Raw genomic sequence first — 24861 nt, 5'->3', positions numbered from 1 at the left:
TAGTGGAGAGCTCGGGGTTCAAACCCTCGACGGTTTTATTTTTTTCCCCCCTTTCTCTCCCACACACCCTCTCACGCTCTCTTCTCATTTCGTTTTTTTTTTCGCCCTATCTCCCGCACCCCCTCTCTTGTCTCCCTAAACCCCGAGCTCTCTGCTCCCTCTCTCGTCTTCACCGTCTCTCTCCGGTCTCCCTCTCTACGACCTCCATCTCTCACTGCTAACGTCCTTTCGGCGTCCTTCTCTCCATCTCGGACTTGCTCTCTCTCTGAACCTCCTGCATGCTTCTCCCTCTCTTCTCCTTTTCGGCTTTTCACTCCTTTCTCCCTCTCACTATTCTCTTTTCCCCCAAAATACCCTCTGATTTCGTTCCATTTCCCCTATTTCGGTTTCGATTTTCTTCGATTTTGACATTTGGGCTTCAATTTCTTAATTTCTACTTCGATTCGGCATAGATTTCCCAATTCGGCTTTGATTTCACTCTTCGGCTTCGGTTTTCTCCAAATTTCAGAAGGTATGACTAAACCCTAATATTTTTTTATAAAATTAGTGTTGTATTTGATTTAATTTTAGTTTCAGTGCCTAATTTTGGGTTATTTGTGTATAATTGTGGGATTTAGGATTACGATTTAGGGTCTAAATTCTTGATTAGGGTTAGGGTTTAGTGTTTTTAGGGTTTGGTGCTCTGTATTTAAGGGTTAATGATTTATCGTTATGACTGACCCAAGTAAGCAATTGTATCCATATCAATCTTGCTTGATAACCTATTTTTAGGACGTAACTAAGAATTGATTGCATTTTTTGCAGGTTATGGCAACTGCATCTATCCTTATCTCTAACATTGTTGATGTATTGATGCCCTTTGCATATAAGTGGTTCTTGCATGGTTTTGCCTTTGGAATCAGGTTGTTCCCATCAATTAGAGAAGGAATTTGTTTTAGATTGATTCATATAGATGATATTCTGACTTCCCAATAAATGAAATTAGGTCTATTATGCCTCTTTTCTTTCTCTGTTACTTGAAATATTTGCAAAGATTCCAAATGCTCTCTCCTGATTAGAAAGAGCTACGTACTGGTAGTATGAAATTCACTATCATCACAAGTGCATGTTCCACCTTGTCCAACAACAAGACCAACAAACATTTGGTGGTTCCCAACACAAAGCATATAATTGGACAACAATAATTTATGTTGATGTTCAAAAATCTCTTCAAGCAACCATAAAACAAGTATAGCTCCAAACTTGAATTGCTTCAAACACATCCGATTTGGTTGTTTGCCACTTAACCTTTCAATAACATCTCATTATCTTAGTTTACTTATTGCAGAATCGATGAGCCGATTTTATTTATGTCTTTATTGAGAAGTTAGTTTCCTAGGAAGCAGTTTCCTCGAGGCTAGAAAGGGCAAAATCCACTACAGCTAAAAGAGCAAGAGAAGAGAAGACATCAGGAAGAAGATGAGGACATTGAAAACAAGGAAGCAGTAGAGATGTACTTGGATAGTGAAAGTGAATAAACTGTGGTGATATGCTACAACCCTATTCAATTTTGGATGCATATCTTGACTAGTTTTTTTAGGTCTTGTGGGTGAATTGTCTTGCTCATTGAACCATGGAGAGTATGTAAAAGATATATTTTACATGTAAGCATCAAGGGAGCTTCCATTTCAATGAAAATGTCACATGGATGCCATTTCTGAGTCAACCTTCTTTCCCTATTGCAATATAAACATCTAGGAACAAATATGATGAGTTGTGGAAAAGTTGAATTATTTGTAATTACTTCAAGAAGCATATGTAATTACAATACCCCTTAAGAGAAAGAAAGAACTCCAATAATCTACTATTTCCTGTTCATATTATACAACTAGAGGGCAATTAGGCAGATCTCATAAAGACCTAGGAGACTGAATTGAGATTCTACAAATGCATCCAAAGAGACTTTTTTACTGTTGCTCTAGACATGTGCAGCTGAACTTTGGATTCCCTTGTATAGGTAGCAATGCATCTCACTACAACTTTGAATGTTGTCTCCATGGACAACTACCTTCAAATGCATGTTCCTACACATCTTCTGTTCTCTTTGCAAGGAGTATCCGTTATAAAAGGAGTATCCATTCAAGTAAATTGTAGTTGTGAGAAAGTTTGGATGATACAAATTTAAATAAGAATCCGATGAGTTGCTAGTATTTGAAAATTCAAATAAAGAATGCTAAACTCTAACCTTATAATATTCGGTAACCATGGTGATATCTAATTTAATTAATTAGTTCATTAATATATTTTAATTATATATTAAATTTCTTATTCGTATAGTAATAATACATGTTTTACCTAATTTGGATTTTAAGGATAATGTTATAATTAAGTATACTGTAAGGGTTTTGGAATTCTCTTGTTTTTTATATTTTTTTCATGTTGGGACATTAACACTGAAAACTGTTTCCAGTGCTCATGAAGTTGCAAAGATGAAGTTCATGTAAATGATTAGCATAAGGGGTTAGTGCACATGACTCAGGACATGATCTTCATGCGCATTACGCAGGTCATGTCCTGATGTCGTTAGGGAGCGCCCAAATTCATGTCATGTACATGAATATACATGAATATACATGAATCAAGAGTTCATGTCTCAAGAGTAACGGGCGGAAAGTGCTTTCCGCCCGATTTTGAGAATCATCTACATGACTCTCGCGCGGGGCTGTCTCTCGGGGCTCTCACTGCCGCACACCCTCTCTGCCATTGCATTCCCGCAGCCCTCTCTCTTTCTCTGCTCCCTCTCTCGTCTCCTTTCCCGCAACCCTCTCTCATTCCCGTAGCCCTCTCTCGTCTCCGTTCCCGCAACCCTCTCTCATTCCCGCAGCCCTCTCTCGTCTCCGTTCCCGCAGTCCTCTCTCGTCTCCGCAACCCTCTCTTGTCTCCGTTCCCGCAGCCCTTTCTCATTCTCTGCTCCCTCTCTCATTTCCGCAGCCCTCTCTCATTCCCGCAGAGCACGGGAGGTCGAGCATTTGCAGAGCTTCTCGGCCTCCCTCTCTTCTCCCTCTCGGCGTACCGTCGGAGCCCCGCCTCTGTCGGCATTGCCCGCCGCCGTCGCCGGCCGTTGCCTTTGCCTAGCCGTCCCCGTCGCCATCGCCCCGCTGGCTCGCTGTAGAGGAAGACGAAGATGTTTAATTTTTCCTAAGTTAGGAAAAATTAAACTATCTTCATAAAAATTATTAATTTATAATTTTTATTTATAAAATAATTATTTTTATTTTACAATTACTATATTAAAATAGTGATTTAATAGTTATAATTAAAATATTGTTAAAATAAATATTTGATAAATTATTTTGGCATAATTATCCGATTTTTATAGTTAATTAAACCAATGGTTTTAAATTTTGTGATAATATATTATTAATTAATAATATATAAAATATAATATGTACAAATATATAGTGTGTTAAAGTTATGATTAGATCAATTTTTTCTCTTAAATTATTCAGTTTTAGGTTAAAATATATCATATGTTATTAATAAATTAATAACTTAATGTATTACTTTTGTTTTTTTATTTATAATGTTATTTATTTATTATTTGTAATTAATCATATACATATTTCATTGGCTCATGTAATTACCATATTAATGTACAATAAAATATCTAATTCAATTAATAAATATATTAGTATATTTAATTATACATTCAATAACTTATTCGTGTAGTAATAATGGTTGTTTTACCTAATTTGGGGTTTAAGGATTATGTTGTAATTAAGTGCACTGTAAAAGTTTAGAAATTCTCTTGTTTTTTATGTTTTTTTCATATTGGGGCACTAACACTGGAAACTGTTTTCCAGTGCACATGAGGTCATCAACACTAACACAAATTCTTACCTGATCTTCATGTATATGACATGACATGATCTTCATGTTGGATATGACTTGATCTTAAAGAATCCACTTTGGGGCACTAACGCCCCCAAAGTTGATATTGGAGACGAAGATCAACTTCAAATTTCCGTTTTGTTGTCCTCTTTTCCGATTACTTTTACCGGAAACAATGGACGAAAAACACTAATAACCTCAGCGCCAGCTTCACTGAGCTCTTGTAAAACCCTAAACCCTAGAACCGCCATGAGACGGTCCATCCTCAGAAACGCCTCCCTCTTCTCTTGCCATTTCCTCCGTCATACTCCTTCCTCCGCTTGGCCTTCAACAGTTCGGTTTTTCTCCGAGTCTGATTCAAACCCTCCTCTTCCTCCCCAAAGCGGCGGCAACCCTCTTTCTGGACCTCCCGAAACGTCCGTAGCTCAAGTAAGTGCTTCCCCTGACGTCCCAGATGTGTCCACCAAAGGTAACTCTCTCTCTCTCTCTCTCTCTCTTTCTTTCCTCTTCTACTGGCTAAATGATGGATCTCGGTCCTCTCTCTCGGGGTCTCAGACTTAACCGACATGATCAACAAGTATCTGAAAGGGGAGGAGGAAGTCCTTCCGTCAATCATGGAATCAATCCTTCGTCGCCGGATGTCGGGAAAACACGAAGACACAGATGACGAGTTGATGGAGAAACTTCGCTTGACGCCGCTTGAGGACGTTAATGATAAAGAATTCGACTCCGATTTCGATGAAGCATATGAGACGGACCAGGAAATTGAGAATCTGTACGATGCTAGGTCAATCGTGATAAATAGGATGCGTAAGGACGAGTATTTTAATATGGATGACAAGAAATGGGATGAGATGATCAAAGAGGCGACAGAGAAGGGTTATTTGAAGGATCTGGGAGAGTGTGAGCGGATTTTAGAAGACATGTTGCATTGGGATAAGCTTCTTCCAGGTGTGTGATTTTTGGAATCTTATTATCTTAATTTTAAACATTTTTTTATCTTTCTTTCATCTTGCCGAGCTTTCCCTTGTAGAGGATTCGGTTGGCGTGTGTTGCCCTTTTCTTTCCATTGAGATTATTTAAGTGGTCGATCCTAGAAATGGAATTTCCGCTGTCGCAATTTGGGATTACTCCCGGAATGCGGATCAGAGGCCTGGTGTTACAAGTCTTACTAAAACTTCTCCGCCACACAAATGCCTCCGTACCAATACTGGTTCTGTGTCTCTGTTTCTCATCAGTGAGTAGCCTCTTCTAGGAGATCACACTGATATTGTAAACTATCCATCCATTCTCCCATTTGGTTTGCTTTGGTCTCTAATATAGTTATGATGGCGAGCATTGTGTAGTTGATTTGTAGGCCGTCCTCGTATAGGTGAGACTTTATCTTTGGCCGTCCCCGTATAAGTGGGATTGTGCATTTGCATTTGTACACGGGTGTTCCCCGTGTGGGGGAGTGTTGGAATGACTTGTCTTTAATATGCATGTTGCGCCTTCGCTAACAAACCGGTCTTTGGCGCAATGGTTAGTAACATGATTCGCCTTCCTCAGTTGGGCAAGTTAATACTTTCGGCTTGTCTTGCGCATGTTCCATGGTGCATTTGGCTCGAGCGAAATAACCGGAGATTTAACTCCAAAGTTTGCACCCCGGACATCACTGCTTCACATGTCGTTGGCCTTATCTTGAGCTGGCTTCATACAAGGAAGAAAATTTCTGCTCTATCGGGTGTTTCCTATTGGGAAAATTGGAATTTAATCGCTCATATGACTGGCCCCTGTAGGACTCCGATTATAGCCATCTGGGATCCTCCATCAAACTCAATTTCGATGGTAGTGCTATTGGCTGTCCTGGGCCAGCTGGAGCAGGTGGTGTTTGCATAGGTCACAATGGAGACCTTATTCTTTCTTATGCTGGGCCAGTGGGCATTGTTGATTCTAATACTACTGAAGTTAAATCATTGAAGGAGACTCGAAGACTGTCATCAGTTGGTGTTTCAAATATAGTTCTCTCCCATGGCTCCACTGTCCTATCACAGATTGTATTGCTGACATTGTATCATCTATCCATTGTAATTGGAATCTCATTCCTAGATTAGCCAACTCTTTGACTAATAAATTGGTAAAATTCAGAACTTCCCAGCAATCTCTCATTGTTTGGAAAGGCTTCCCTCCTTTGTAATTTGCTCTTTTGAGCTTTTGTCTTAATAAAAATCAGCATCATTTAAAAAAAAATGACCACCTTGGAGTCACATTCGATGATGAGGGGCCCATCAAGATGGTCACGAAAAATCCTGAGGACTTGAAGCAGCCCAGTAAGTTCTGCAGTAGTAGATCAGAAATTCCTAAAGGGCCGGTAAAGGTGTAGAGGAAACAACTATCTTCATCATGGATTACCCCTCCAAACCCAGTAGGACCAGGACAGCCAAAGGCATTGCCATTGAAGTTCATCTTGAAGTGGCTAGGGGGGGGGGGACTGTCATAATTGGTGTGTGCAAAGGCTCAGTCATGTCGGCAATTAGATGCCAATTTCTCCTGAAATCAGTGCCGCTTAGATGAATGAATTCTTTCTTTGTAAGAAGCCAGACACAAACCTATCCTGCAATGTTATCCACAATTATCTCAATTGGAGTTGATTTAAATCGGAATTTCTAGTTGCCCCTCTCTTTCCAGAGAGTCTAGGGGATGTGACCCATACAACTAGAAATGAGCATTTTACCAAGCTTTGGTAGATGATTGTTGTGATGGGTTGGAGCATGGATTGTAGGTTGTGGGTGACACAAAATTGTATTCCTATGCGGTTGAGGAGATTGGTCCAGATTGCATGGGCGAATTGGCAATGCAAGGAAACATGTGTGGTGGTTTTGGGGGAGTTGCAGAAGGAGGCAGGAAGGATCCTGTACAGGGGTCCTGTATTTTAAAGTTAAGTTTCATTTGAGTTGAAATTAGCATATTCCAAAATTTTAATCAATATAATTTTATGGGCTTCAAGTTTAGTGACCTTTTGAGGCATTAGTTTATTCATGTCACTCTCCACAATTTCTTTAGTGACATCAGAGGGCTTTGATTGGAGGTTATTTTTGCCATTCTTCCTCTTTGAAATTACCCAGCCCCTTGCTCATACGTTCATGATAGAGCTGCTTCTTTGATTTATCAATTCTCTAAATTGTCTCTTTTCCCAAACAACTTTATGAGGTAGATATGCAAATCTTTGAGAAACAATGTTCTTCTTCTTCTTCTTTCAACAATAAGGTCTTCCAAACACTATGTGGACATAGTGCATAAGGTTTGAAAGTATTTTGTAGCACTCATGCCTTGTGTTGAGCTTTTTGTTTCTCATTTATGCATTATTCACCTCTAGCAATGTTTCTAAATTTGAGTAAGGTAAAACACTCTCTCTTAAATTACTACCGTATCTGGAGTTGTGAAAAGTTGAAGGACATGTTTTGTAGATTTATTTGTTCATTGAACACTTTGGCTGTACAGGTCTTTCATTTTTGCTCCCCTTTTCAGTGTTTGTTAGAGGAGCATATTGAGAAGTTGTTGACTATCTTCTCATAAAACCTTGAACATATTTTACTATTTCTTGAAGAAGCTTCACACATTTTATTGAAGCTCCTTGTGTGATTGCAAGGATATTCCAGTGATGGGTTTTTCTCCTTTAAGGAAGTGACTGCATTTGAGCAGTAACAATGCATTAGTTTAGATTTGATACCAGTTGATGCAAACCAATGCTTTCAAGTGTGAAAGAGAAGAGAAAACAATCAAACCCAGGAGACAAATAAGATTGTAATCTGAAACACAAAGTATGAATTCGAGCAAGTGGATACTTTGGTTGTATCAAATGAGCTACAGAAGCTGGATGGAGCAAGGGTATGAACCAAATATAGGAGATCCTTAGATCAAAACAGAAATCCATGGGGATGATTTGGTTTTTCTTAGGAAGTAAGCTTGGTAAAGTTTGTGATCTTGGAGATTAGAATTTTTTTTATGAAACTTGGATAATAGAATTGCCAACTCACCACTGAACTTCATTAAGGAAAAGATAGATCTTTTAAAAACTTCATTTCTCAACTCAAGACAAGTAGTCTAGAATCTATTACTTGTGTCCTACATGTTTCTTTTAGAGTTACATGTCAAAAGATTTCAAGTTCAATTTCAGTTAGGATTTGTCCAACACAAAGTAGAGTAACTCATCATGCAGGAAAGTAAAAATTTCCTGTAAGTTGATCTATTCCTTTCACCACTTGAATCAATGAGTTGTTAACATGCATCCACGTATTTTTGTTCAAAATTAAGTAAGCTAACTATGAATACAAGTTTCACTTGTTTTGAACCTTCTAGTAATCAAGATAGGCCCTTAATTTTGAGTGTAATTGTCTAAACTAGGATACTACCACTTAATTAAGTTATATTTGGCGCTGGAAACTAGCCTAATTATAATTTTTCCAACTTCATAGGTTAGTCCTAAGTAGGTTTCTTAATCCCTGTGATAAGCTAGGGATAATACAAAGATAATTTTGGAAGAAGATGTGGCAAATAACAAAGATCTAGTCCCATATTGTTTATCTGCTTTCTAGACGCCTGTTAATTTTACTTGCATCAGATGAACTTAAAATTAGAAACTTTTAGTCATATCAGTTGGGCATCTTCAGAGCAATTTTTGGGGTTCTTGAATTTTCTCGTTGAGTTCTGATACTTTGTGATTAGAAATTGTGATCTTTGACCTGAAACAAGCTTGTCAATCTTCTAAAAATCTAATTAACATGGTTCTTTTGGCATGAAGTTTCACTAACCTTTTTGTTAGCACTGTGGGTGCATTGGCTACAGATCGCTTTCCTGAATTTCTTTAGAGACATTGAAGGGCATTGGTTGAGGATTTTCATCATTTGATATCCCTCTTTTGTCCCTAAATTAAGTCAGCTGATACAACAAAATCTTCCATACAATGTTAATATTGGAACTCAAGCTTCCATTGCAGTCTTGGTTAATTTTATTGCTGTGAGCTTATATACCTTTTTTTTTGTGATTTGTGTTCAATGCTAGCATTTTAATAAATTTCCTTCCATGATTTTGTCTTAGTCTATATGTTATCTACAAATGGTTTCATATGACTTGACATCATGAAGGCAATAAGTCTTGCAGCTTTTATCCTCTCTTTCTGGTTGAATTCACCCTTCTTGAGTGTTGAGATGGAAGTCATAAAATATTATTTGAAATTTCATACTTTGGTTGTTTTATAACATTTTCTTTTGAATATTGAATTCTTAATGTCATTGCTTACTTATCAAGCAAGGATTATCTTCTACTTGATAATTTGGTCTTATCATTTTTTTGTTGTGTGGCCTTGCTTGGAACACTTTATTATATTGATTTTATTAAATATTTTATGATGCATTTATATGATTTCATGGATTAAATGTCTTTAACGGTGGCCATTTAGACTGGGTGCCATAATGACATTGTTTCCTCGAGTCTTGTGCTCTATATTTCATTTGGTCAATGATAGTGAAATTTGGGATACTATTGACGTGGGACAAATGCATGAATTTTAATTGACGTGTGCAAATTTCAAATAGTTGCTGGATTAGAAGGGAAAAGGAAGAGAAAATAGAGAACAAAGAAGAAAATTGGGAAGAAGAAGATAGAAGAAGAAGGGAGAAGAAGAGAAAACCAAGAGAGAAGTTTGTTAATTCATCTTCAAAGCTACCTTCAACATGTAGTTACAGCCTATTAATAACTAAAATTTAATTTAATTTTTAAAACATATAAGATCAATATCTGATTAAATCCAGTAAAATCAAGAAAAATAAACTAAATTAAATTGAATTTAAAAGTCAAAATTGATAAGGTCATTATTTGATTAAATCCAGTAAAATCAGGAAGATAAACTAAAAATAAAATAAAATAAAAGGATTATAAAACTAATTTCAACCATAATTGGAGGGTCCATTGGAGCCTGATGGGCATACTGGTGTCCCCACCAATTCTCTCATTGTCGGAGAACTTGACCCTGTCGAGTATAGTTTTGGGGGTTTGTTAGTGAAGAATGAGATTTTCTGGGGATTGACGATTGCTTTCACTTTATTGGGATCGACAATAAGGATGAGTAAACATAAAACCCAAGAACACTTTGTCAGTTAGGGAGCATTTCTGTAGATTGTCATAATGATTTTCCTTCTGTAGTGTTGTGTGTATAATACACTGGATGATGATCACTTGATTAGGTAATTGGGCTTAAAACTATGAAGCTGATTGCCTTCTTATTGTACTTCGATTGATCTTAGTATTGACTTGACTTTTATGTTACATAAAGTTTGCAAGCTCGAACGGTTTGCGAATCGGTTTGGCTTGGTGCCACCCCTATATCTGGCTCTCTTGGAGTACATAAAATTTTAGAAATAAATCGTTTGAGGCATCTAGCCACACTTGTATAAGGAGAGTTTTTAAATTTGGAGAATTCTTATTTTCTTAGTGTTGGGCAATTTTATTTTGAAAATTCCTCCTTTCTCAAGATAATTGGGAACTCTGAGAAAAATCAATAAATCCATGAAATTTTTACTTTACTCAAAACTGGGGATATTTTAATTCTCATAAATGTTTTTATAAATAATATTTCACTATTTCTTTTATGAAATATTATTTTTCTATATTGATTTTTTATTTAGAACTTTATGGGATTCAATTGATTCATGTTTGGGATTAAATTCTTGTTGATAGGGGAATACCTCATTTAAAGAAGAGGGATCCTGGTTGGTTTCTACTCATGCTTTTTCAACTTGGAGGGATGACTCATCTTTTGAGGCTGCCGAGTCAGGTCTGGGGGGGCAAGGGTGTTTGGAATTGCCCTTTTAATTTGGACAATTGCCTTGGACTTGGGTGACCTGAGAGAGAGAGAGAGAGAGAGAGAGAGAGAGAGAGACTTGTAGTTGAAATTTATCCAAAGAAGTAAGTTTATTCATTTATTTCATCTTGTAAATCTTTAAATTCTGTAAAGTTTGTGAAAATTCGGAATTATTTTTATTTTTGTAACCACTTAGGAACTAAATGAAAGAGGCTTTATAGTCGTGTGTCAAAGTTTGTTCTCTTCCTTGAAAGATTCTAGAGATAGATAGAATTTGAGAGTAGTGGCTTCTGTGCTGATATACTTGGGAAAGATGGGTCAGGATTAAAATGCTGCCAGTATTGACTGCAATAGGTGACTTCGTTTTTTAGCTCATACAGAAAGCACGGAGCTGCGCTATGAAGTGAAACTTTTCTATGGACTGATTTTGTCCATCTGCAGCATTATTCAATGCACTTGTTCATTTCGTGGCTGTTTTTCTCTCACATTTCTCTTGGAAACTTACTGTTTCAATTTTTGGAAATTGTTTTTGATGTGTAATTTGCTGATGTTTGTACATTTTCATGCATTTTTCAGATGAGATTAAAAAAAAAGTAGAAGCGAAGTTCAATGAGCTTGGAGACATGTGTGAAAGGGGGGAGATTGAACCTGAAAGGGCTTATGAGCTTTTCAAGGAGTATGAGGATCAGATGGTTCTTCAATGTGCCGAGATGATGAAAGCAGAGCAACCTCCTGAAGATGATGATAGCTCCAGCCCTGCTGTGATAGACAAGAAAAAGGAGTTGGATGACCCACCTGGTGAGGGTCCAATTTTAAGGTGGACTACACGGGTAGTCTTTGCTCCTGGTGGAGATGCATGGCACCCTACAAACCGGAAAGTGAAACTTGCAGTAACAGTGAAAGAGCTTGAACTTTCAAAGCATGCTTTTCGTAGACTCAGGGAAGTGGTTGGGAAGCGGTACCATCCTGGCAGGGATGAGCTTACAATCACCAGTGAGAGGTAAGATGATAGATAATTAATCTAATTAATCCATGCTAACCTGTCTTAGACTGGGATAACTAACAACAGTAATGGACTAGGCACTGTGAGTGATGTGGTGAGAAGCATTGAACTATTCATTCACTGGTCCCTGTTAGCCGAAGTGCTTAGTTAACAAAATTTGAGTGAAGAAGTTAAAATACAATTTATATGTAAAGTTAACTTTAGAAGTATACGACAATGAAATTGTGCGTTTACTTCCATGGTAGTAGGCTAATGGGGTAAATATATAGGATGAATGAGCCTATCATATCTTTAACTTACTGTGCATGCATATTTCTTGATTATTTTAACTGAAGTAACTCTGGCTACTGGAGACAATGATGATGCAGCGAGTCTGAAAGTGTGGTTGCTTTTTTCCAGGTTTGAGCATCGAGAAGAGAATAGGAAGGACTGTTTGAGGACGCTGTATGCCTTAATAGAGGATGCAATGAAAGCAGACAAGCTTGTGCAGGAGACTCGAGTTTCTTATGTGAAAGATAGACTTAGGGCTAATCCCGCTTTCATGGACAGATTACAAGCCAAGACTGCGAGGATGCAAGGGCCTCTTTAAGAATGAGGTCGTCGGTCGAGTTGAGGCAGATGGTTGTATCCTGATAGCCATGCTGCGGTCCATATGCAACACATCTTCAGAGCACCTAAACAAGAAAGTACTGCTGTAATAATATTGTTTCCAGATTGTATTGTAGACATCATCTGTCTATCAAAGGTGTCTACAATGAGGATGGGACCTTGAAGATGTCAAGATTCTTGGATCTGTGTGTTGGTTTTTTATTTTTTTCTCACAAATGCTTTATTTTTTTATATCCTCCTCAAGCTTTTAATGTAAGGCAATTATCTGGATGAAAAAATTAAATTAAAAGTGAAGCTCAGAGCCTTGGATTATCAGAGACTTTGGAAATTAGCTACTTTCCTAATTAACATTTTATTGTTTCATAATTTTTAAACAGAAAGTTAAGTACAATTAGGGTTATTTTATTATCTTGCTAGTGGGTAATATTGCTTGTGTGATTTAAAGACATACATTTGCCCTGTGTTAAATATCTATTAGATGGAAAGCCGACCTTGTATGCACCACTCAAAAGTATTGTCAAAATTACAAGTTTAGGAGTATTTTGGTTATTTTGCATATTTTTCATATTATATTTTTCTCTTAGATAAATAATGATTTATGTTATATCTAGTTAAATTTTTATTTAATTTACATTTATGAAATATAATTTTGAGTATTGAGGATCATTTTTTGTTCTTTTATAAATTATCACATCAACCTTGATTATAAAGTTGGAGGGCCTTTTTGGTTCGAATTCTAAATCATCAAAGTTGCTCTTCTTCTATTTTCTCCCATAATCACATATTTTTAATGGTCTTAGGTAGGTTTCATTCGATTTTGTAGACCTTCTCTCTATTTTTTTCCCCAGATTTTTTAATTGATGGGGAAATTTTTTCAATTTTTTTTTTCCTTTTGCCTATTTTAGTCTATTATCTAGTGCTTATTGATTCTATTTGATTGATTATTGGGATTTAAAAGTGTTTGATGATTACTATTTGAGGAAATTTCTCAAATCTATTCGCGTTATAAACCTAATGCTTACATCAGCATCCATATAGCTTGCATCATCCTAGTTTCTTATAATTAGGTCATTCTTTCATCAATTTATGGTCTTAATTGTTGAAATTGATCACTATTGATTTGAATTTAAGTGAATTGGATGCTGAATTGCCCTAATTGAATTCGGTGTGGGGCCCACTTGACTGCACAAGCATAAAAATTTGGGAAAAGTATTTCCCTTTGGTTAATTGACGCTCTAGTGTACTGAATTGTGGTGTTTGGTGATATTTAATGGTTGATTATAGAACACAGGTTGTCCAGAGGACCGTTGAGAGCTGAAATTCTGTAAGTTTATTCAAATAACTACGATCTGATTGAATTGATCAAATTATGTAAACTAGTCCAGATTAATTTTGATATATTTGAAGACCGGGAGAATGACAATATATATAACCGATGATCCCCTGGTGCCTGTTACTGAGGATTAGGTGGCAGAAGATAATTTAGTAATGACTTGGTTGGTCAACAGTATGAAATCCAGATTTAGTGACCAAATTTTGAGTTGCAGTACTACTAAGGCAATGTGGACTACTTTGGCATCTATTTTGTCTCAAGAAATTAATTTGTCAAGGATCTATGAATTATATGTGAAATTCTTTAATATGAAGTGTGGAGGTAGATCAGTGACATATTATTTCACTGAAATGAGGGTATTACTACAAGAGATTAGTATATTCCATCATTTTACTACGAATGTTGAAAACATTCGTAAGAAAGAAAATAAGATTTGAAGTAGCCCAGTTTTTGGATGGTCTAGGGCTTGAGTATGATACTATTAGAGCCCAATTATTGGTCAATGAGGATGTGACCACCCTTGAGCAAGACTTTAATAGAGTTCTTCGAGCTAAAGGTCCAATCGTAAATAAGAATGAGTCAAGTGGAACTCTCTTAGAAGTAGTTGCTTTTAACCTTCAGTCTTCTACTGGTAAGCCTGATGGTCAGTTTCATGGTGGTAATAAGAGAGATAGATGTCGCTTTTACTCTACCAGTGGTCGTGGTCGAAATGATTGGGGGGATTGAAAATATGTTCATTGTGGTAGAACTAATCATATTTCTGATAAATGTTGGAAAATTTTTGTAAGCCTACCTGGGCAATTCTATAGTCACAAATAAGGATACCTCCTCATACACTGGATCCTATGAGGAAATTCAACAGTTATTACAATGTCTGGGTCAAGTGACTGCTTCATCTATTGCTTCTCAGACTACCGAGACTCCTCCTTCCTCAGTGAGTGTCACAATGGCTAGTACATGTATGAATGCACTGAATGTTTTTCATTCCCCCTCATGGATCATTGATTCAAGAACCTTTACACATATGTCAGGTATGCCCTCCTTATTTCAATCCATTAGGTCATCTCGTTCATATCGTCAAGTTACTTTAACTGATGGATCCACCTCTCCCATTCAGGGAGATGGTATAGTTTACACTACTCTACAAATATCCTTAGATTTTGTTTTATTTGTACCAAAGTTTTCAGTTAATCTCTTGTCTGTGAGTCTCATAACTAAATCCTTAAACTGTTCAATAACTTTTTATCCTACTTGTGTTTTCCAGGACTTCCAGACAAAGAGGACGATTGGTTCAGGACATGAGAAAGGAGGACTCTAAATGTTGGATAATGTATTCGTTTATCGAGTTGTAGCTATCACTACTACAAATTCTTCTTACTTGTGGCATCTGCGTTGGGACATCCCTAACTAGCTAAGTTATGTCAGTGTTTTCTTTCTTTGCCATCCGATATTTCATTTGATTGTGAATCCTGTCAACTGGAAAAGCTTTGTCACTCTAGTTTCCGAGTTAGTTTTAGTCAAAGCCCCAAGTTGTTTGAATTAATCCACTATGATGTATAGGGTCCATGTCGGGTTCCTAGTCCATTTGGTTTTAAGTATTTTGTGTTGTTCATTGATGATTTCAATAGAGTCACTTGGGCGTATCTCCTATTGGAGAAGTCCAAAGTATTTGATGTATTCCTTATTTTTTTCAATGAAATAAAAAATCAATTTGGTGTTTGTGTTCATGTGCTTCATACTAACAATGATTTGGAATATCTTAACCATAAATTTTCAATATTTTGTGTTTCTCATGGTATAACCTATAAAATGTCCTGCCCTTATACACCACAACAAAATGGGGTGGCTGAAAGAAAAAATAGATATCTCCTTGAAGTTACATAGGCACTAATACTGCATATGAATGTTCCTAAATCTTTTAGGGGAGATGCAGTTTTAACTTTGTGCTACTTGGTTAATCGTATGCCCTCATCTATTTTGAGTGGTAAAGTTCTTCTTCAGGTTTTAAAGCCCAATTGTAAATTTTTTATGTCTCCTCGTATTTTAGGATGTATTTGTTTTGTTTGTATGTTTGGAACTTTGGTTGATAAGTTGTCACCTTGGTCTGTCAAATGTGTTTTTTCTAGGATATTCTCATTGATAAAAAGAGTACAAATGTTATGATCCTATTCGACGGAAGATATATGTGTTAGTCAATCACACTCCGTATTTTTCATCATTTACTGAGTTTCTTATATAACATGAATCTCATTTAGATAGTCATGTTCTTGTTGTAGTTTTGGATGTACTAGCTTCATCGAATTCTTCATTGCCTCTCCACTTTTACAGTTGTCGCTCTCATGCTCCTTTAGTATCTCTAGTAGTTACCTCTACAAAGTTCCCTTATCATGATCCACCAACTTCCTCATTGCCCGCAGATCCTATTGTCTTTGATTTTGACCTGCTTATTAGTCTACGAATAGGTAAACAATCTTGTACTTCTCATTCGATATCCAAATATGTCTCTTTATTTTTTATTCTCATCCTTCAAGTCTTTTGCTATGTCATTGTTTACTTCTCATATACCTCATTCAGTGCAGGAAGCCTTATGCTTTCCAAAATGGAAACCAGCTATGGATGATGAAATGAGTGCTTTGGTGTCTTTGGGAACATAACGTCTATGTGATCCACCTGCCGGAACAACTATTGTCGGGTGTCGTTGGGTTCATAATACCAAATATAATGTTAATGTCTCTATTAAATAGTATAAAGCTTGACTGGTAGCGAAGGGGTATATACAAACTTTTGGAGTTGATGTTTTTGAGACATTTTCTCCTGTGACCCGACTTCTTCGATACGTATCTTAATATTTGTGGCTATTAATAAGTGTTGGCCTATCTTTCAGCTTGATGGGAACCTTTCTATATGGTGATCTATATGAGGAAGTATATACATAGCAAGTTCCAGGGTATGTTGCTTAGGGGGAGAAAAGAAAGGTGTGTAAGCTACAAAAGGATATTTATGGACTTAAATAGAGTCCACGGGCCTGGTTTGAAAAGTTTAGTGATGATGTACTACAGTTTAGGAGCTATTATGATCATTCTATGTTCCTACTTAAAAGGAAGACTGGTATGGTGGTTTTGGTTGTCTATGTAGATGACATTGTATTATCTGGTGATGATCTTGATATTATTGCAGAAGTTAAACAATATTTGGCCTCACATTTATGACAAAGGATTTGGGCTCTCTCAAATACTTCCTTGGCATTAAAGTCGCTCGTAGCAAGCGAGGTATTGTTCTTTCTCAAAGAAAATATATATTGGATATGTTACATGAGTATGGTTTATTAGGTGCTAAACCTATAAACACCCCCATGGAAGTTAATCATAATTTACATGACACCCTTGGTCCTACACTCAAGGATAAAACCAATATTGACGGTTAGTAGGTAAATTGATCTATGCTACAGTTACCAGGGCGGATATTTGTGGGAGTTGTGAGCCAGTTCATGGAAAATCCTTAGAAAGTTTATTTAGAAGATTCTCAAAGGATCTTGAAGTACTTGAAGGGTGCACCTAGAAAAGGTCTTCTGTATACTCAGAATGAGCAAGTTGATGTACTTGGGTATTTTGATGCTGATTATGTTGGGTGTAAAATGGATAGACGTTCTACGTCAGGTTACTAATGTTTTGTTGGAGGCAACGTGGTAAGCTGGAAAAGTAAGAAATAGAAGGTTGTGGCTAGTTTCAGTGCAGAGGCCAAGAATCGAGCAATGACTTATATGGTTAGTGAGTTTATGTGGATTAAGTCAGTGCTTCTTTACGTTACCTGACCCTATGGTTATGAATTGTGATAACCAGGTAGCCATTTTTATTGCAAGCAACCTTGTATTACATGAGAGAATGAAACACTTTATTAGATATGCAATTATGCATGAGAAGGAGGTAACTCTTACGTAAAGTCTTCAAACCAGTTAGTAGATATGTTTACAAAACCTTTGGGAAGACATGAATATGTATCCATTAGTGACAAGCTGAGATTCTTTTATATATCTACTCTCCAACTTGAGGGGGGAGTGTTAAAATACAAGTCTAGGGGTATTTTTTTCATTTTGTATATTTTTCACATTACATTTTTCTCTTATAGTATGGTTATTAGATAGATAATGTTTTATTTTATCTCTAGTTAATTTTTTATTCAATTTAGACATGTATTTTAGGAGATGTAATTTTGAGTATTGAGGAGCATTTTTATCCTTTTGTAAATTTTTACTCAAAGCCTGATTATAAATAGGTTGGAGGGCCTTTTTGGCTTAGACTCCAAGGCAGCAAAACTGCTCCTCTTCCGGTTTTCCTCCTCTATTTTCTCCTTAAATCATATATTTTTCAAGTACAAAAGGAAAAAAGTATTGTTACCACTTCCTAGTGTGCCACTAATTCGAATAAGAAACTAACCCATTGTATGGACATCTTTGCAGGCAGGTGGCAGAACCTCTTTTGGCTGAACATGGGGCATCTTTGCTCATCTGATCATGGACATGTAGTCTTCCATGCCAATTGTGGTGGAAGATAAATGACTCACATGATTGATGATGGGTGTTCAGTATTCAGTCTATTCACTTATCCATCCTTTTGTCCCGAAGTTCCTAAAGTTGTTTGTTTTTGCAGTTAGGTTATCATGCAGCTCCCAAGTGCAAGGTTTGATGGATTTTAACACCATAGTTTCAGAGTCCATTTGTCAGCAAAGAAAAGTGGAAAGATTTGATTTGGTTCTGCGTCTTTGTGGTTCTCTGCAACTTGAAGCACACTCATCTGGACACTGTATGCATTCAATTCAGACTATATCTTTCTTCAACTTTATTTGTTCTTGCAGTGATTCGACTGGAGAGTCCAGACAGAGAACCCCTCCTAGTATTATTCGTCTTGATAATCCCAGTTCTCTCTTTACTAGTGTTCTTAAGCTCTTGGGACCATTGATGTCATTTGGATGTTCTCACTTCTATTGGAGGGCTGATAATTGTAGCACAGTTGAGGTCTCCTTAAAAAACAGAAGACTTACAGATGCAGTTAAAAGTAGCTATAACTCAAGAGTAGATTGTGCAAGATGGGTTGGCTATTTATAACTCTCTTTTGGTCTAACAGTTCTAGAGCCAAGTTAATATGGGTATATTATACATCGCACAGGGTTGAACCTGCATAGCTCCAGAATCAGTCATACCCAATCCTCTCAGATGAATATGATGAAACTCAAGAAATACAGAGCAGAGAAAGGTGGTCATATGTGAAGGTGAACATGGATGGAATTTGTTTCAGACTTGCAGTGTTAAATGGCGGATTGACACGAGGACTTTTCTTTATCTTCTTCTCTTAATTTAGTTTAATATGGTTTTTGTTTCTTCCGTCTTTCAGGCAGGTACTTCAAACCAAATTTGCAGTTGTTTGGTGAGGTGTCTGCGTTTTCCCTATCATACGGAGACAGCAATGGAAGTTGGAAGAGTGTTGGTGACTTACCTTGGCAGTAAGTTCAATATTTAGATTTATGGTTTTAAGTATTCGAATCCAATGCACCCATTTGCAATTAAACGTTGAAATCTAATGTCTCCATTAGCAGCGCCAGAAGTCCGGCCTATCAGTTCATCCTCTGGAACGTTACCATGAAACTGGGTTTTACTCGGCTTCAAGGCCCCTCTTTGTAAGAAAGGGGAAGGGAGGTAGGATGGCAGTGACGGATCATTCTGACCAGCAAGAAAAAGAAGGAGAATGATGGGCAAGTAATAAAGCACATTACTGGTAGTAAATTTTAGCTGTTCCAGCAAAGGTTTTCAAAGTAAAGGCAACAGGCTATTTATTATAGAAAAGTTCTCGCAGGAAGGGGTGACATCGAACCCAGCCGGTTCGCGAACTGCTTGAACTCGGCTTGGTTCGATTCGATTTATCCAGATTTCGAACCGAGTTCGAGATCCGGATAAGACTCGTTTAAGTTAACGAGTCGAGTTCGATCGACCCATGGTTCGGTTCAAAAACTCACGAAACGGCTCCTTAACTTAACTAGCGGCCCGGGATTTGGGGAGGGAGTCAGGTGGGTGGGACTTCGGGAAATCAGGGATTCGGGAGCTTTGTCTGAGCAAGAGCTCCGAGCGGGAGGTCATCTTCTGCTTTCATTCTCTCGGTGTGAATCAGGGAATAGAGATCGCCCTTCGTCACTCGTCAGACAGCGATTCAACGAAAATGGGGGGTTTCTTCTTCTTATTCCTCATTTTCCCTCATCGATTCTTTACTCTCAATCTCAATCTCTGTCTCTCATTTTTTCCTTTGTGATTTCTTCCTCTCTGATCTTCTTCCTCTTCGAGTTTTTTCTCCGAACTTCTTCCTTGCCAATGGAAGTGACGGAAAGAGGTAGGTAAGTTGTTTTATTCTTAATCTTCTAGGTTTTTTTTTTCATTTTTATCTTCTATATTCCATTATTTATCTTTGATCAGACGAATGCCTCATGCTGATGCTATTTTACGAGATCCTTCCTACTTATTTTTTAAAGGCAATCTCATTCTCCCCGACTGTTGATTTTTATGTTTTTAGTTCTTACCGTTCTATTGTGTTTTGCGTTTTAATTATTTTGTATTAATGTTTTAACTCACCAACTCGTGTTTCCTTCACCTTTTTAAGGGGGGATCTCTGGTGAACGAGCAAACCACATCATTGAGAGCCTCGGGGCTAACAGAAACGGGGGCGATAGTGCTCTATATCTGTTTTGATAAGGAGGTACATAGAAGTTCCTACTTGAGCAGTAAAGAGATTAAAGCTGCGTATAGGAGATTAGCTCGCCAGGTTATTTACTTGCTGATGTTATGTTTATACTATTAACAAAACAACATGACAATATAGAAAACAACAACAATTATTGAGATATGATACAATGTATACAAAATAACTTAGGAGCAAGCTTGAAACTCTTTGAGAAGCTTGAAACTGTTTTAACCTTTGAATTGAATTAATCATCAATAGAAATCACTCTCTTAATAACTGTCAGTCCAAGTGCAAGTGATAAAGACCAACATGAAGCCAAATATTTGGCAAATGAGGGTGTTCATTAACCTATACTTTGGACTCTACCTTCTCTGAAAGTTTCTCAAGTCAGTATCAAACCCATGAACTTTTTACATTATCCCCATGAAATCCTATTACTCTTTCTGAGAAGAGAATACTAAGAGAAAAAGTGAGATTGAGAAGAAAGAAGAGGGAAAGGAGAAGTGTGTGTGTGTGTGAAAGAGAATGAGAGCGAGAGAGAGATGAGCTGTGAGAGAGAGATCAGAAAGGTGGATTGAGCATAATGAGATCTCTTTCCCTAATTCAATATAAAAATGTAGTAACTACAATGAACTAAAATACCTTAGACTTACTCGCTTAAAGGTAAAAATAGTCATTGAAAAATAAATCATCTAGAAATAACAGAAAATGGTGAGATAAAATCTCATTGTAAATCTAGAAAAAGCAAATAGCAACATTTTATATTTCTTTGAACCTCAAACTCCAAACACTAAGACCTTGTACAAAGGTTTCAAAGAAAAAACTAGTTCTTAAATCACTGCTCAAAAGAAACAAACTCAGAGAGAGAGAGAGAGAGAGAGAGAGAGAGAGAGAGAGAGAGAGAGAGATTGGTCCAAATAATTATTATGTGAGTCACTAATATGCAAAACATTTTTATAGCAAAATCAAGTGGAATATGAAGTTTCAAACACAAATGCAAAATATTGAGTTCTAGACACTTCTCCATAATGGATAAACTTTGCAATCAGAAATGCATATAATGACTACCTAATATGATTTTTTTTAGAGATATAAGAAAGTTAAAGGTCAAGTATTTGGGTAATTTCATTTTAGGATATTGTGTTATGAAGTTATCGTTAATGTAGAAACCTCCCTAAGGAGGTACATACAAGTTCCTACTTGAGGATTTTTTATAATCTTGCTTTGTCTTTTTCTATCAATGTCATTAAAGTGTTCCCTCTAGAACTGTTAATCTTCGTAGGCATTGTTCTCGTTATTGCTGATAAGTATTTTAGATTATGTGTAGGATCTTTGTTGTTTGGATTTTTTTTTTCTTTTTGTTTTTAATTTGTAATTTTTTTTATAGAAGTAAGAATGTCAACACGTCCTCCTCAATTGACATAAATAATTAACACTAGTTCTAGTGTGGCCATAGATAGTGATTCAACTCCACCAAAGTCCCTACCCTCTAGAACTATTAATGTAACAGAAGTGGGACCAGATGAAGGTACCAGGATGAAGGTGACTCTACCCATACTTCAAAAAGACAAAAAATGTCTCATGTGGGATTGAAATTCAAAGAAGTCTCACTTAATGGTACAAAAAAGGCTCAATATGTTCATTGTAAAACCAATTTGAGTATTATTAGTAGGGGATTCACCACACATATGAGTCGACATTTGAAATGCTGTCCTGGTAGAAAAATGGAAATGAGAAAATCGAAAAACCATAAACTTTCAACCAGTGGGGTCTAATGTTGATTAGAGTCCATTTGGACTTCTTTTTATGGATTTTGGAGGCAAATATGATCAAGCTAAAATGAGAGTACTCATTAGTCATTGGATTCTTATGCATGAACATCCATTAATGATAGTAGAAGAGGAGGGATTGAATTTTGTAATGAAGATGGCAAATGTGAATTATGAGCAATTGAAAATTTTATTAAAAAAGATTAGCAAGATTAGTATTACTACAGATCTTTGGAAGTCTCAGAATCAAAAGATTGAATATATGGTTATTACTGGGCATTTTATTGACAGTAATTGGAAGCTACAAAAATGAGTCTTGAGAGTTTTGTGCATGTTCATCCTCCTCCTCGTGGTGTTGACATAGCCGATGCTATTTACAAGTGTTTGAAAGATTGGGAAATTGAAAATAAAGTATTTAGTATCTTAGTTGATAACGTTGCATATGATGTTTGTCTGAGAATTTTGAAAGAAGATTTTTCAAGAAAAAAGAAATTGGTTTATAGAGGGAAGTTATTTCATGTGCGTTGTTGTGCTCATATTCTAAACTTATTAGTCCAAGATGGTCTTGTTCAGATTAAGGATATCATTGAGAATGTGTGTGTGAGTGTCAAATACATAAATTTGTTTGAGGCTAGACTTCACACTGTTTTTTAAAATTGTACAACAAATAAAACTAGGTGAAAAAAGGTTGGTTATTGATTGCCCAACTCGTTGGAACTCTACTTATGACATGTTGTCTTTTATATTAAAATTCAAAGATGAATTCCCTAAATTTCAAGTTAGAGAACTAACTTATGATTGTTGCAAAGTCTTGATGAATGGGAAAAGGTTGAAATGGTATGTGAGATTCTAAAAGTTTTTAATGTAGTTACTAATATAATTTCTGGGAGTGACTACCCTACTTTTAATTTGTACCTTATTGAGATATATAGGGTAAAAGAAGTTCTAATTTTTTTTATACAAATAAAAATATTTTTTTTATACAAATAAAAATATTTTCATTAGGACAATGGTTAGCAGAATGAAAGAGAAATTTGAGAAGTATTGGGGTGAATGCAATTTATTGATGGTTGTTGCTTCATTTTTGGATCCAAGGATCAAATTAGGGTTGACCGAAATGTGTTTCTAGAGATATATTATGAGGAAGCAACGATGAATATAAACTTAGTTTGTCGTACCTTATATGAGATTTACGATGAATATGTATCCTTATATAATGTGGATATTATAAATGAAGGGATTGCTTCAAGTACTAGCTCTATGGGCGTTTCCACAAGTCGTAGGTCATATTCTTCATCAACTTCAAGTTGGTCAAAGTTAATGACTTATGTGAAACAAGTGGAAGTAGTTAATTTACCAAGGTCAGAATTGGAAAATTATCTTGAAGAAGTGTGTATATTTTTTAGAAAACTTCACAATATAATTTTGATGTTTTAGAATGGGAGAAAGTGAATCATATGAAATTTCGGGTATTATCTAAGATGGCAACAGACATCCTTATAATTCCCATATCCACATTAGCTCTAGAGTCTACCTTTAGTGTTGGGTCAAAGTTAAAGACTTATGTGAAACAAGTGGAAGTAGTTAATTCACAAAGGTCAAATTGGAAAATTATCTTGAAGAAAGTGTGTATATTTGTGAGAAAACTTCACAATATGATTTTGATGTTTTAGAATTGGGGAACGTGAATCCTATGAAATTTTGAGTATTATCTAAGATGGCAGCAGACATCCTTATAATTCCCATATCCATAGTAGCTTCAGAGTCTACCTTTAGTGTTGGTGGTAGAGTAATAGACTCATATCGTTCTTCCTTGGCTCCAAATACAATTCAAGCTTTGATTTGTGGTAGTGATTGCGTTTGGGCTGTACATGGTGTCAAGAAAAATCAAAAGGTAAATTTATTTTAAAATATTATTTATTTTGATATTTTTTAGTTTTATTTATTAAATATTTTTTTTTATGGTTACAACCTAAGAAGAAGATTGCAGAGATAATGCTACCCGTTACATGATTTTTCATGTTTTTCTTATCATAGTAATTTTAATATTTTTAACTACATTAAGTAACTAGTAGTGGAAGAGTATTTTTTTATCTGACAATAATATGTTTTATTTTTTTGTTTTTGTCATAGGTGGAGATTTTGCTCATGCGGGGACTTAGTATATTGTTTTCTAGCATGAAGAAAAAGAGCTATAGTTTATAAATTTATACTGGATTTATAGTTTTTATTTAGGTGATTGTAAATTGATATTGATATTTCATTTAATTTTTTTGTGTTTGATTATTGTATAGAGTTTATTCCTAATATTATGCAGTGTTTATGGAGTGTATAAACAAATTTATGCAGGTATTAAGTACATAGGTCATGCCTATTCTTAAGTAGAGGCTATGCCCAATTTTAAATAAAGGTTATGCGCAATTTTAAGTAGAGGTTATGCCCAATTTTATGTAAAATGTATCCCCAATTTTATTTAAAATGTATACATAATTTTATATACAATTTATTTGACATGTATTTTTTGACAAATTTTAAATATATATTGAAGCTCGAACTCAACTTGACCTCGAGCTCAAACTCGGTAAAAATTATTGGGCTCAAGCTCGATAACAATTTTAAGCTCGAGGCTGGTTTTGGTTCGAACTTAGGAAGATTCGAGCTAGATTCATACTAGCCCTATTCGCATGTGCTTCGTTACCGTGCTCTGCTTAACGGAA

The 24861-nt window shown here is 36.1% G+C and overlaps 1 protein-coding gene across 1 annotated transcript; it reads left to right on the top strand.

The window, feature by feature from the left end:
- The first annotated feature begins 3974 nt into the window (after positions 1-3974).
- Positions 3975-12664, top strand: LOC137941203 (uncharacterized). Its single transcript, XM_068786518.1, has 4 exons — positions 3975-4339; positions 4426-4821; positions 11285-11708; positions 12111-12664. The coding sequence occupies exons 1-4, from the start codon at positions 4120-4122 to the stop codon at positions 12298-12300; spliced, it is 1230 nt and encodes a 409-aa protein (XP_068642619.1). The 5' UTR covers positions 3975-4119; the 3' UTR covers positions 12301-12664.
- The last annotated feature ends 12197 nt before the right edge of the window (positions 12665-24861 follow it).

The sequence above is a fragment of the Aristolochia californica genome, unplaced genomic scaffold, assembly GCF_029961685.1.
Source record: "Aristolochia californica isolate CCGP_79_NKW_82.1479 unplaced genomic scaffold, dmAriCali1.0.hap1 SCAF_9, whole genome shotgun sequence".
In the NCBI taxonomy this organism is placed as follows: Eukaryota; Viridiplantae; Streptophyta; class Magnoliopsida; order Piperales; family Aristolochiaceae; genus Aristolochia; species Aristolochia californica.
The sequence above is the reverse complement of the archived record's forward strand: the minus strand, read 5'-3'. Positions and strand labels throughout refer to the sequence as shown.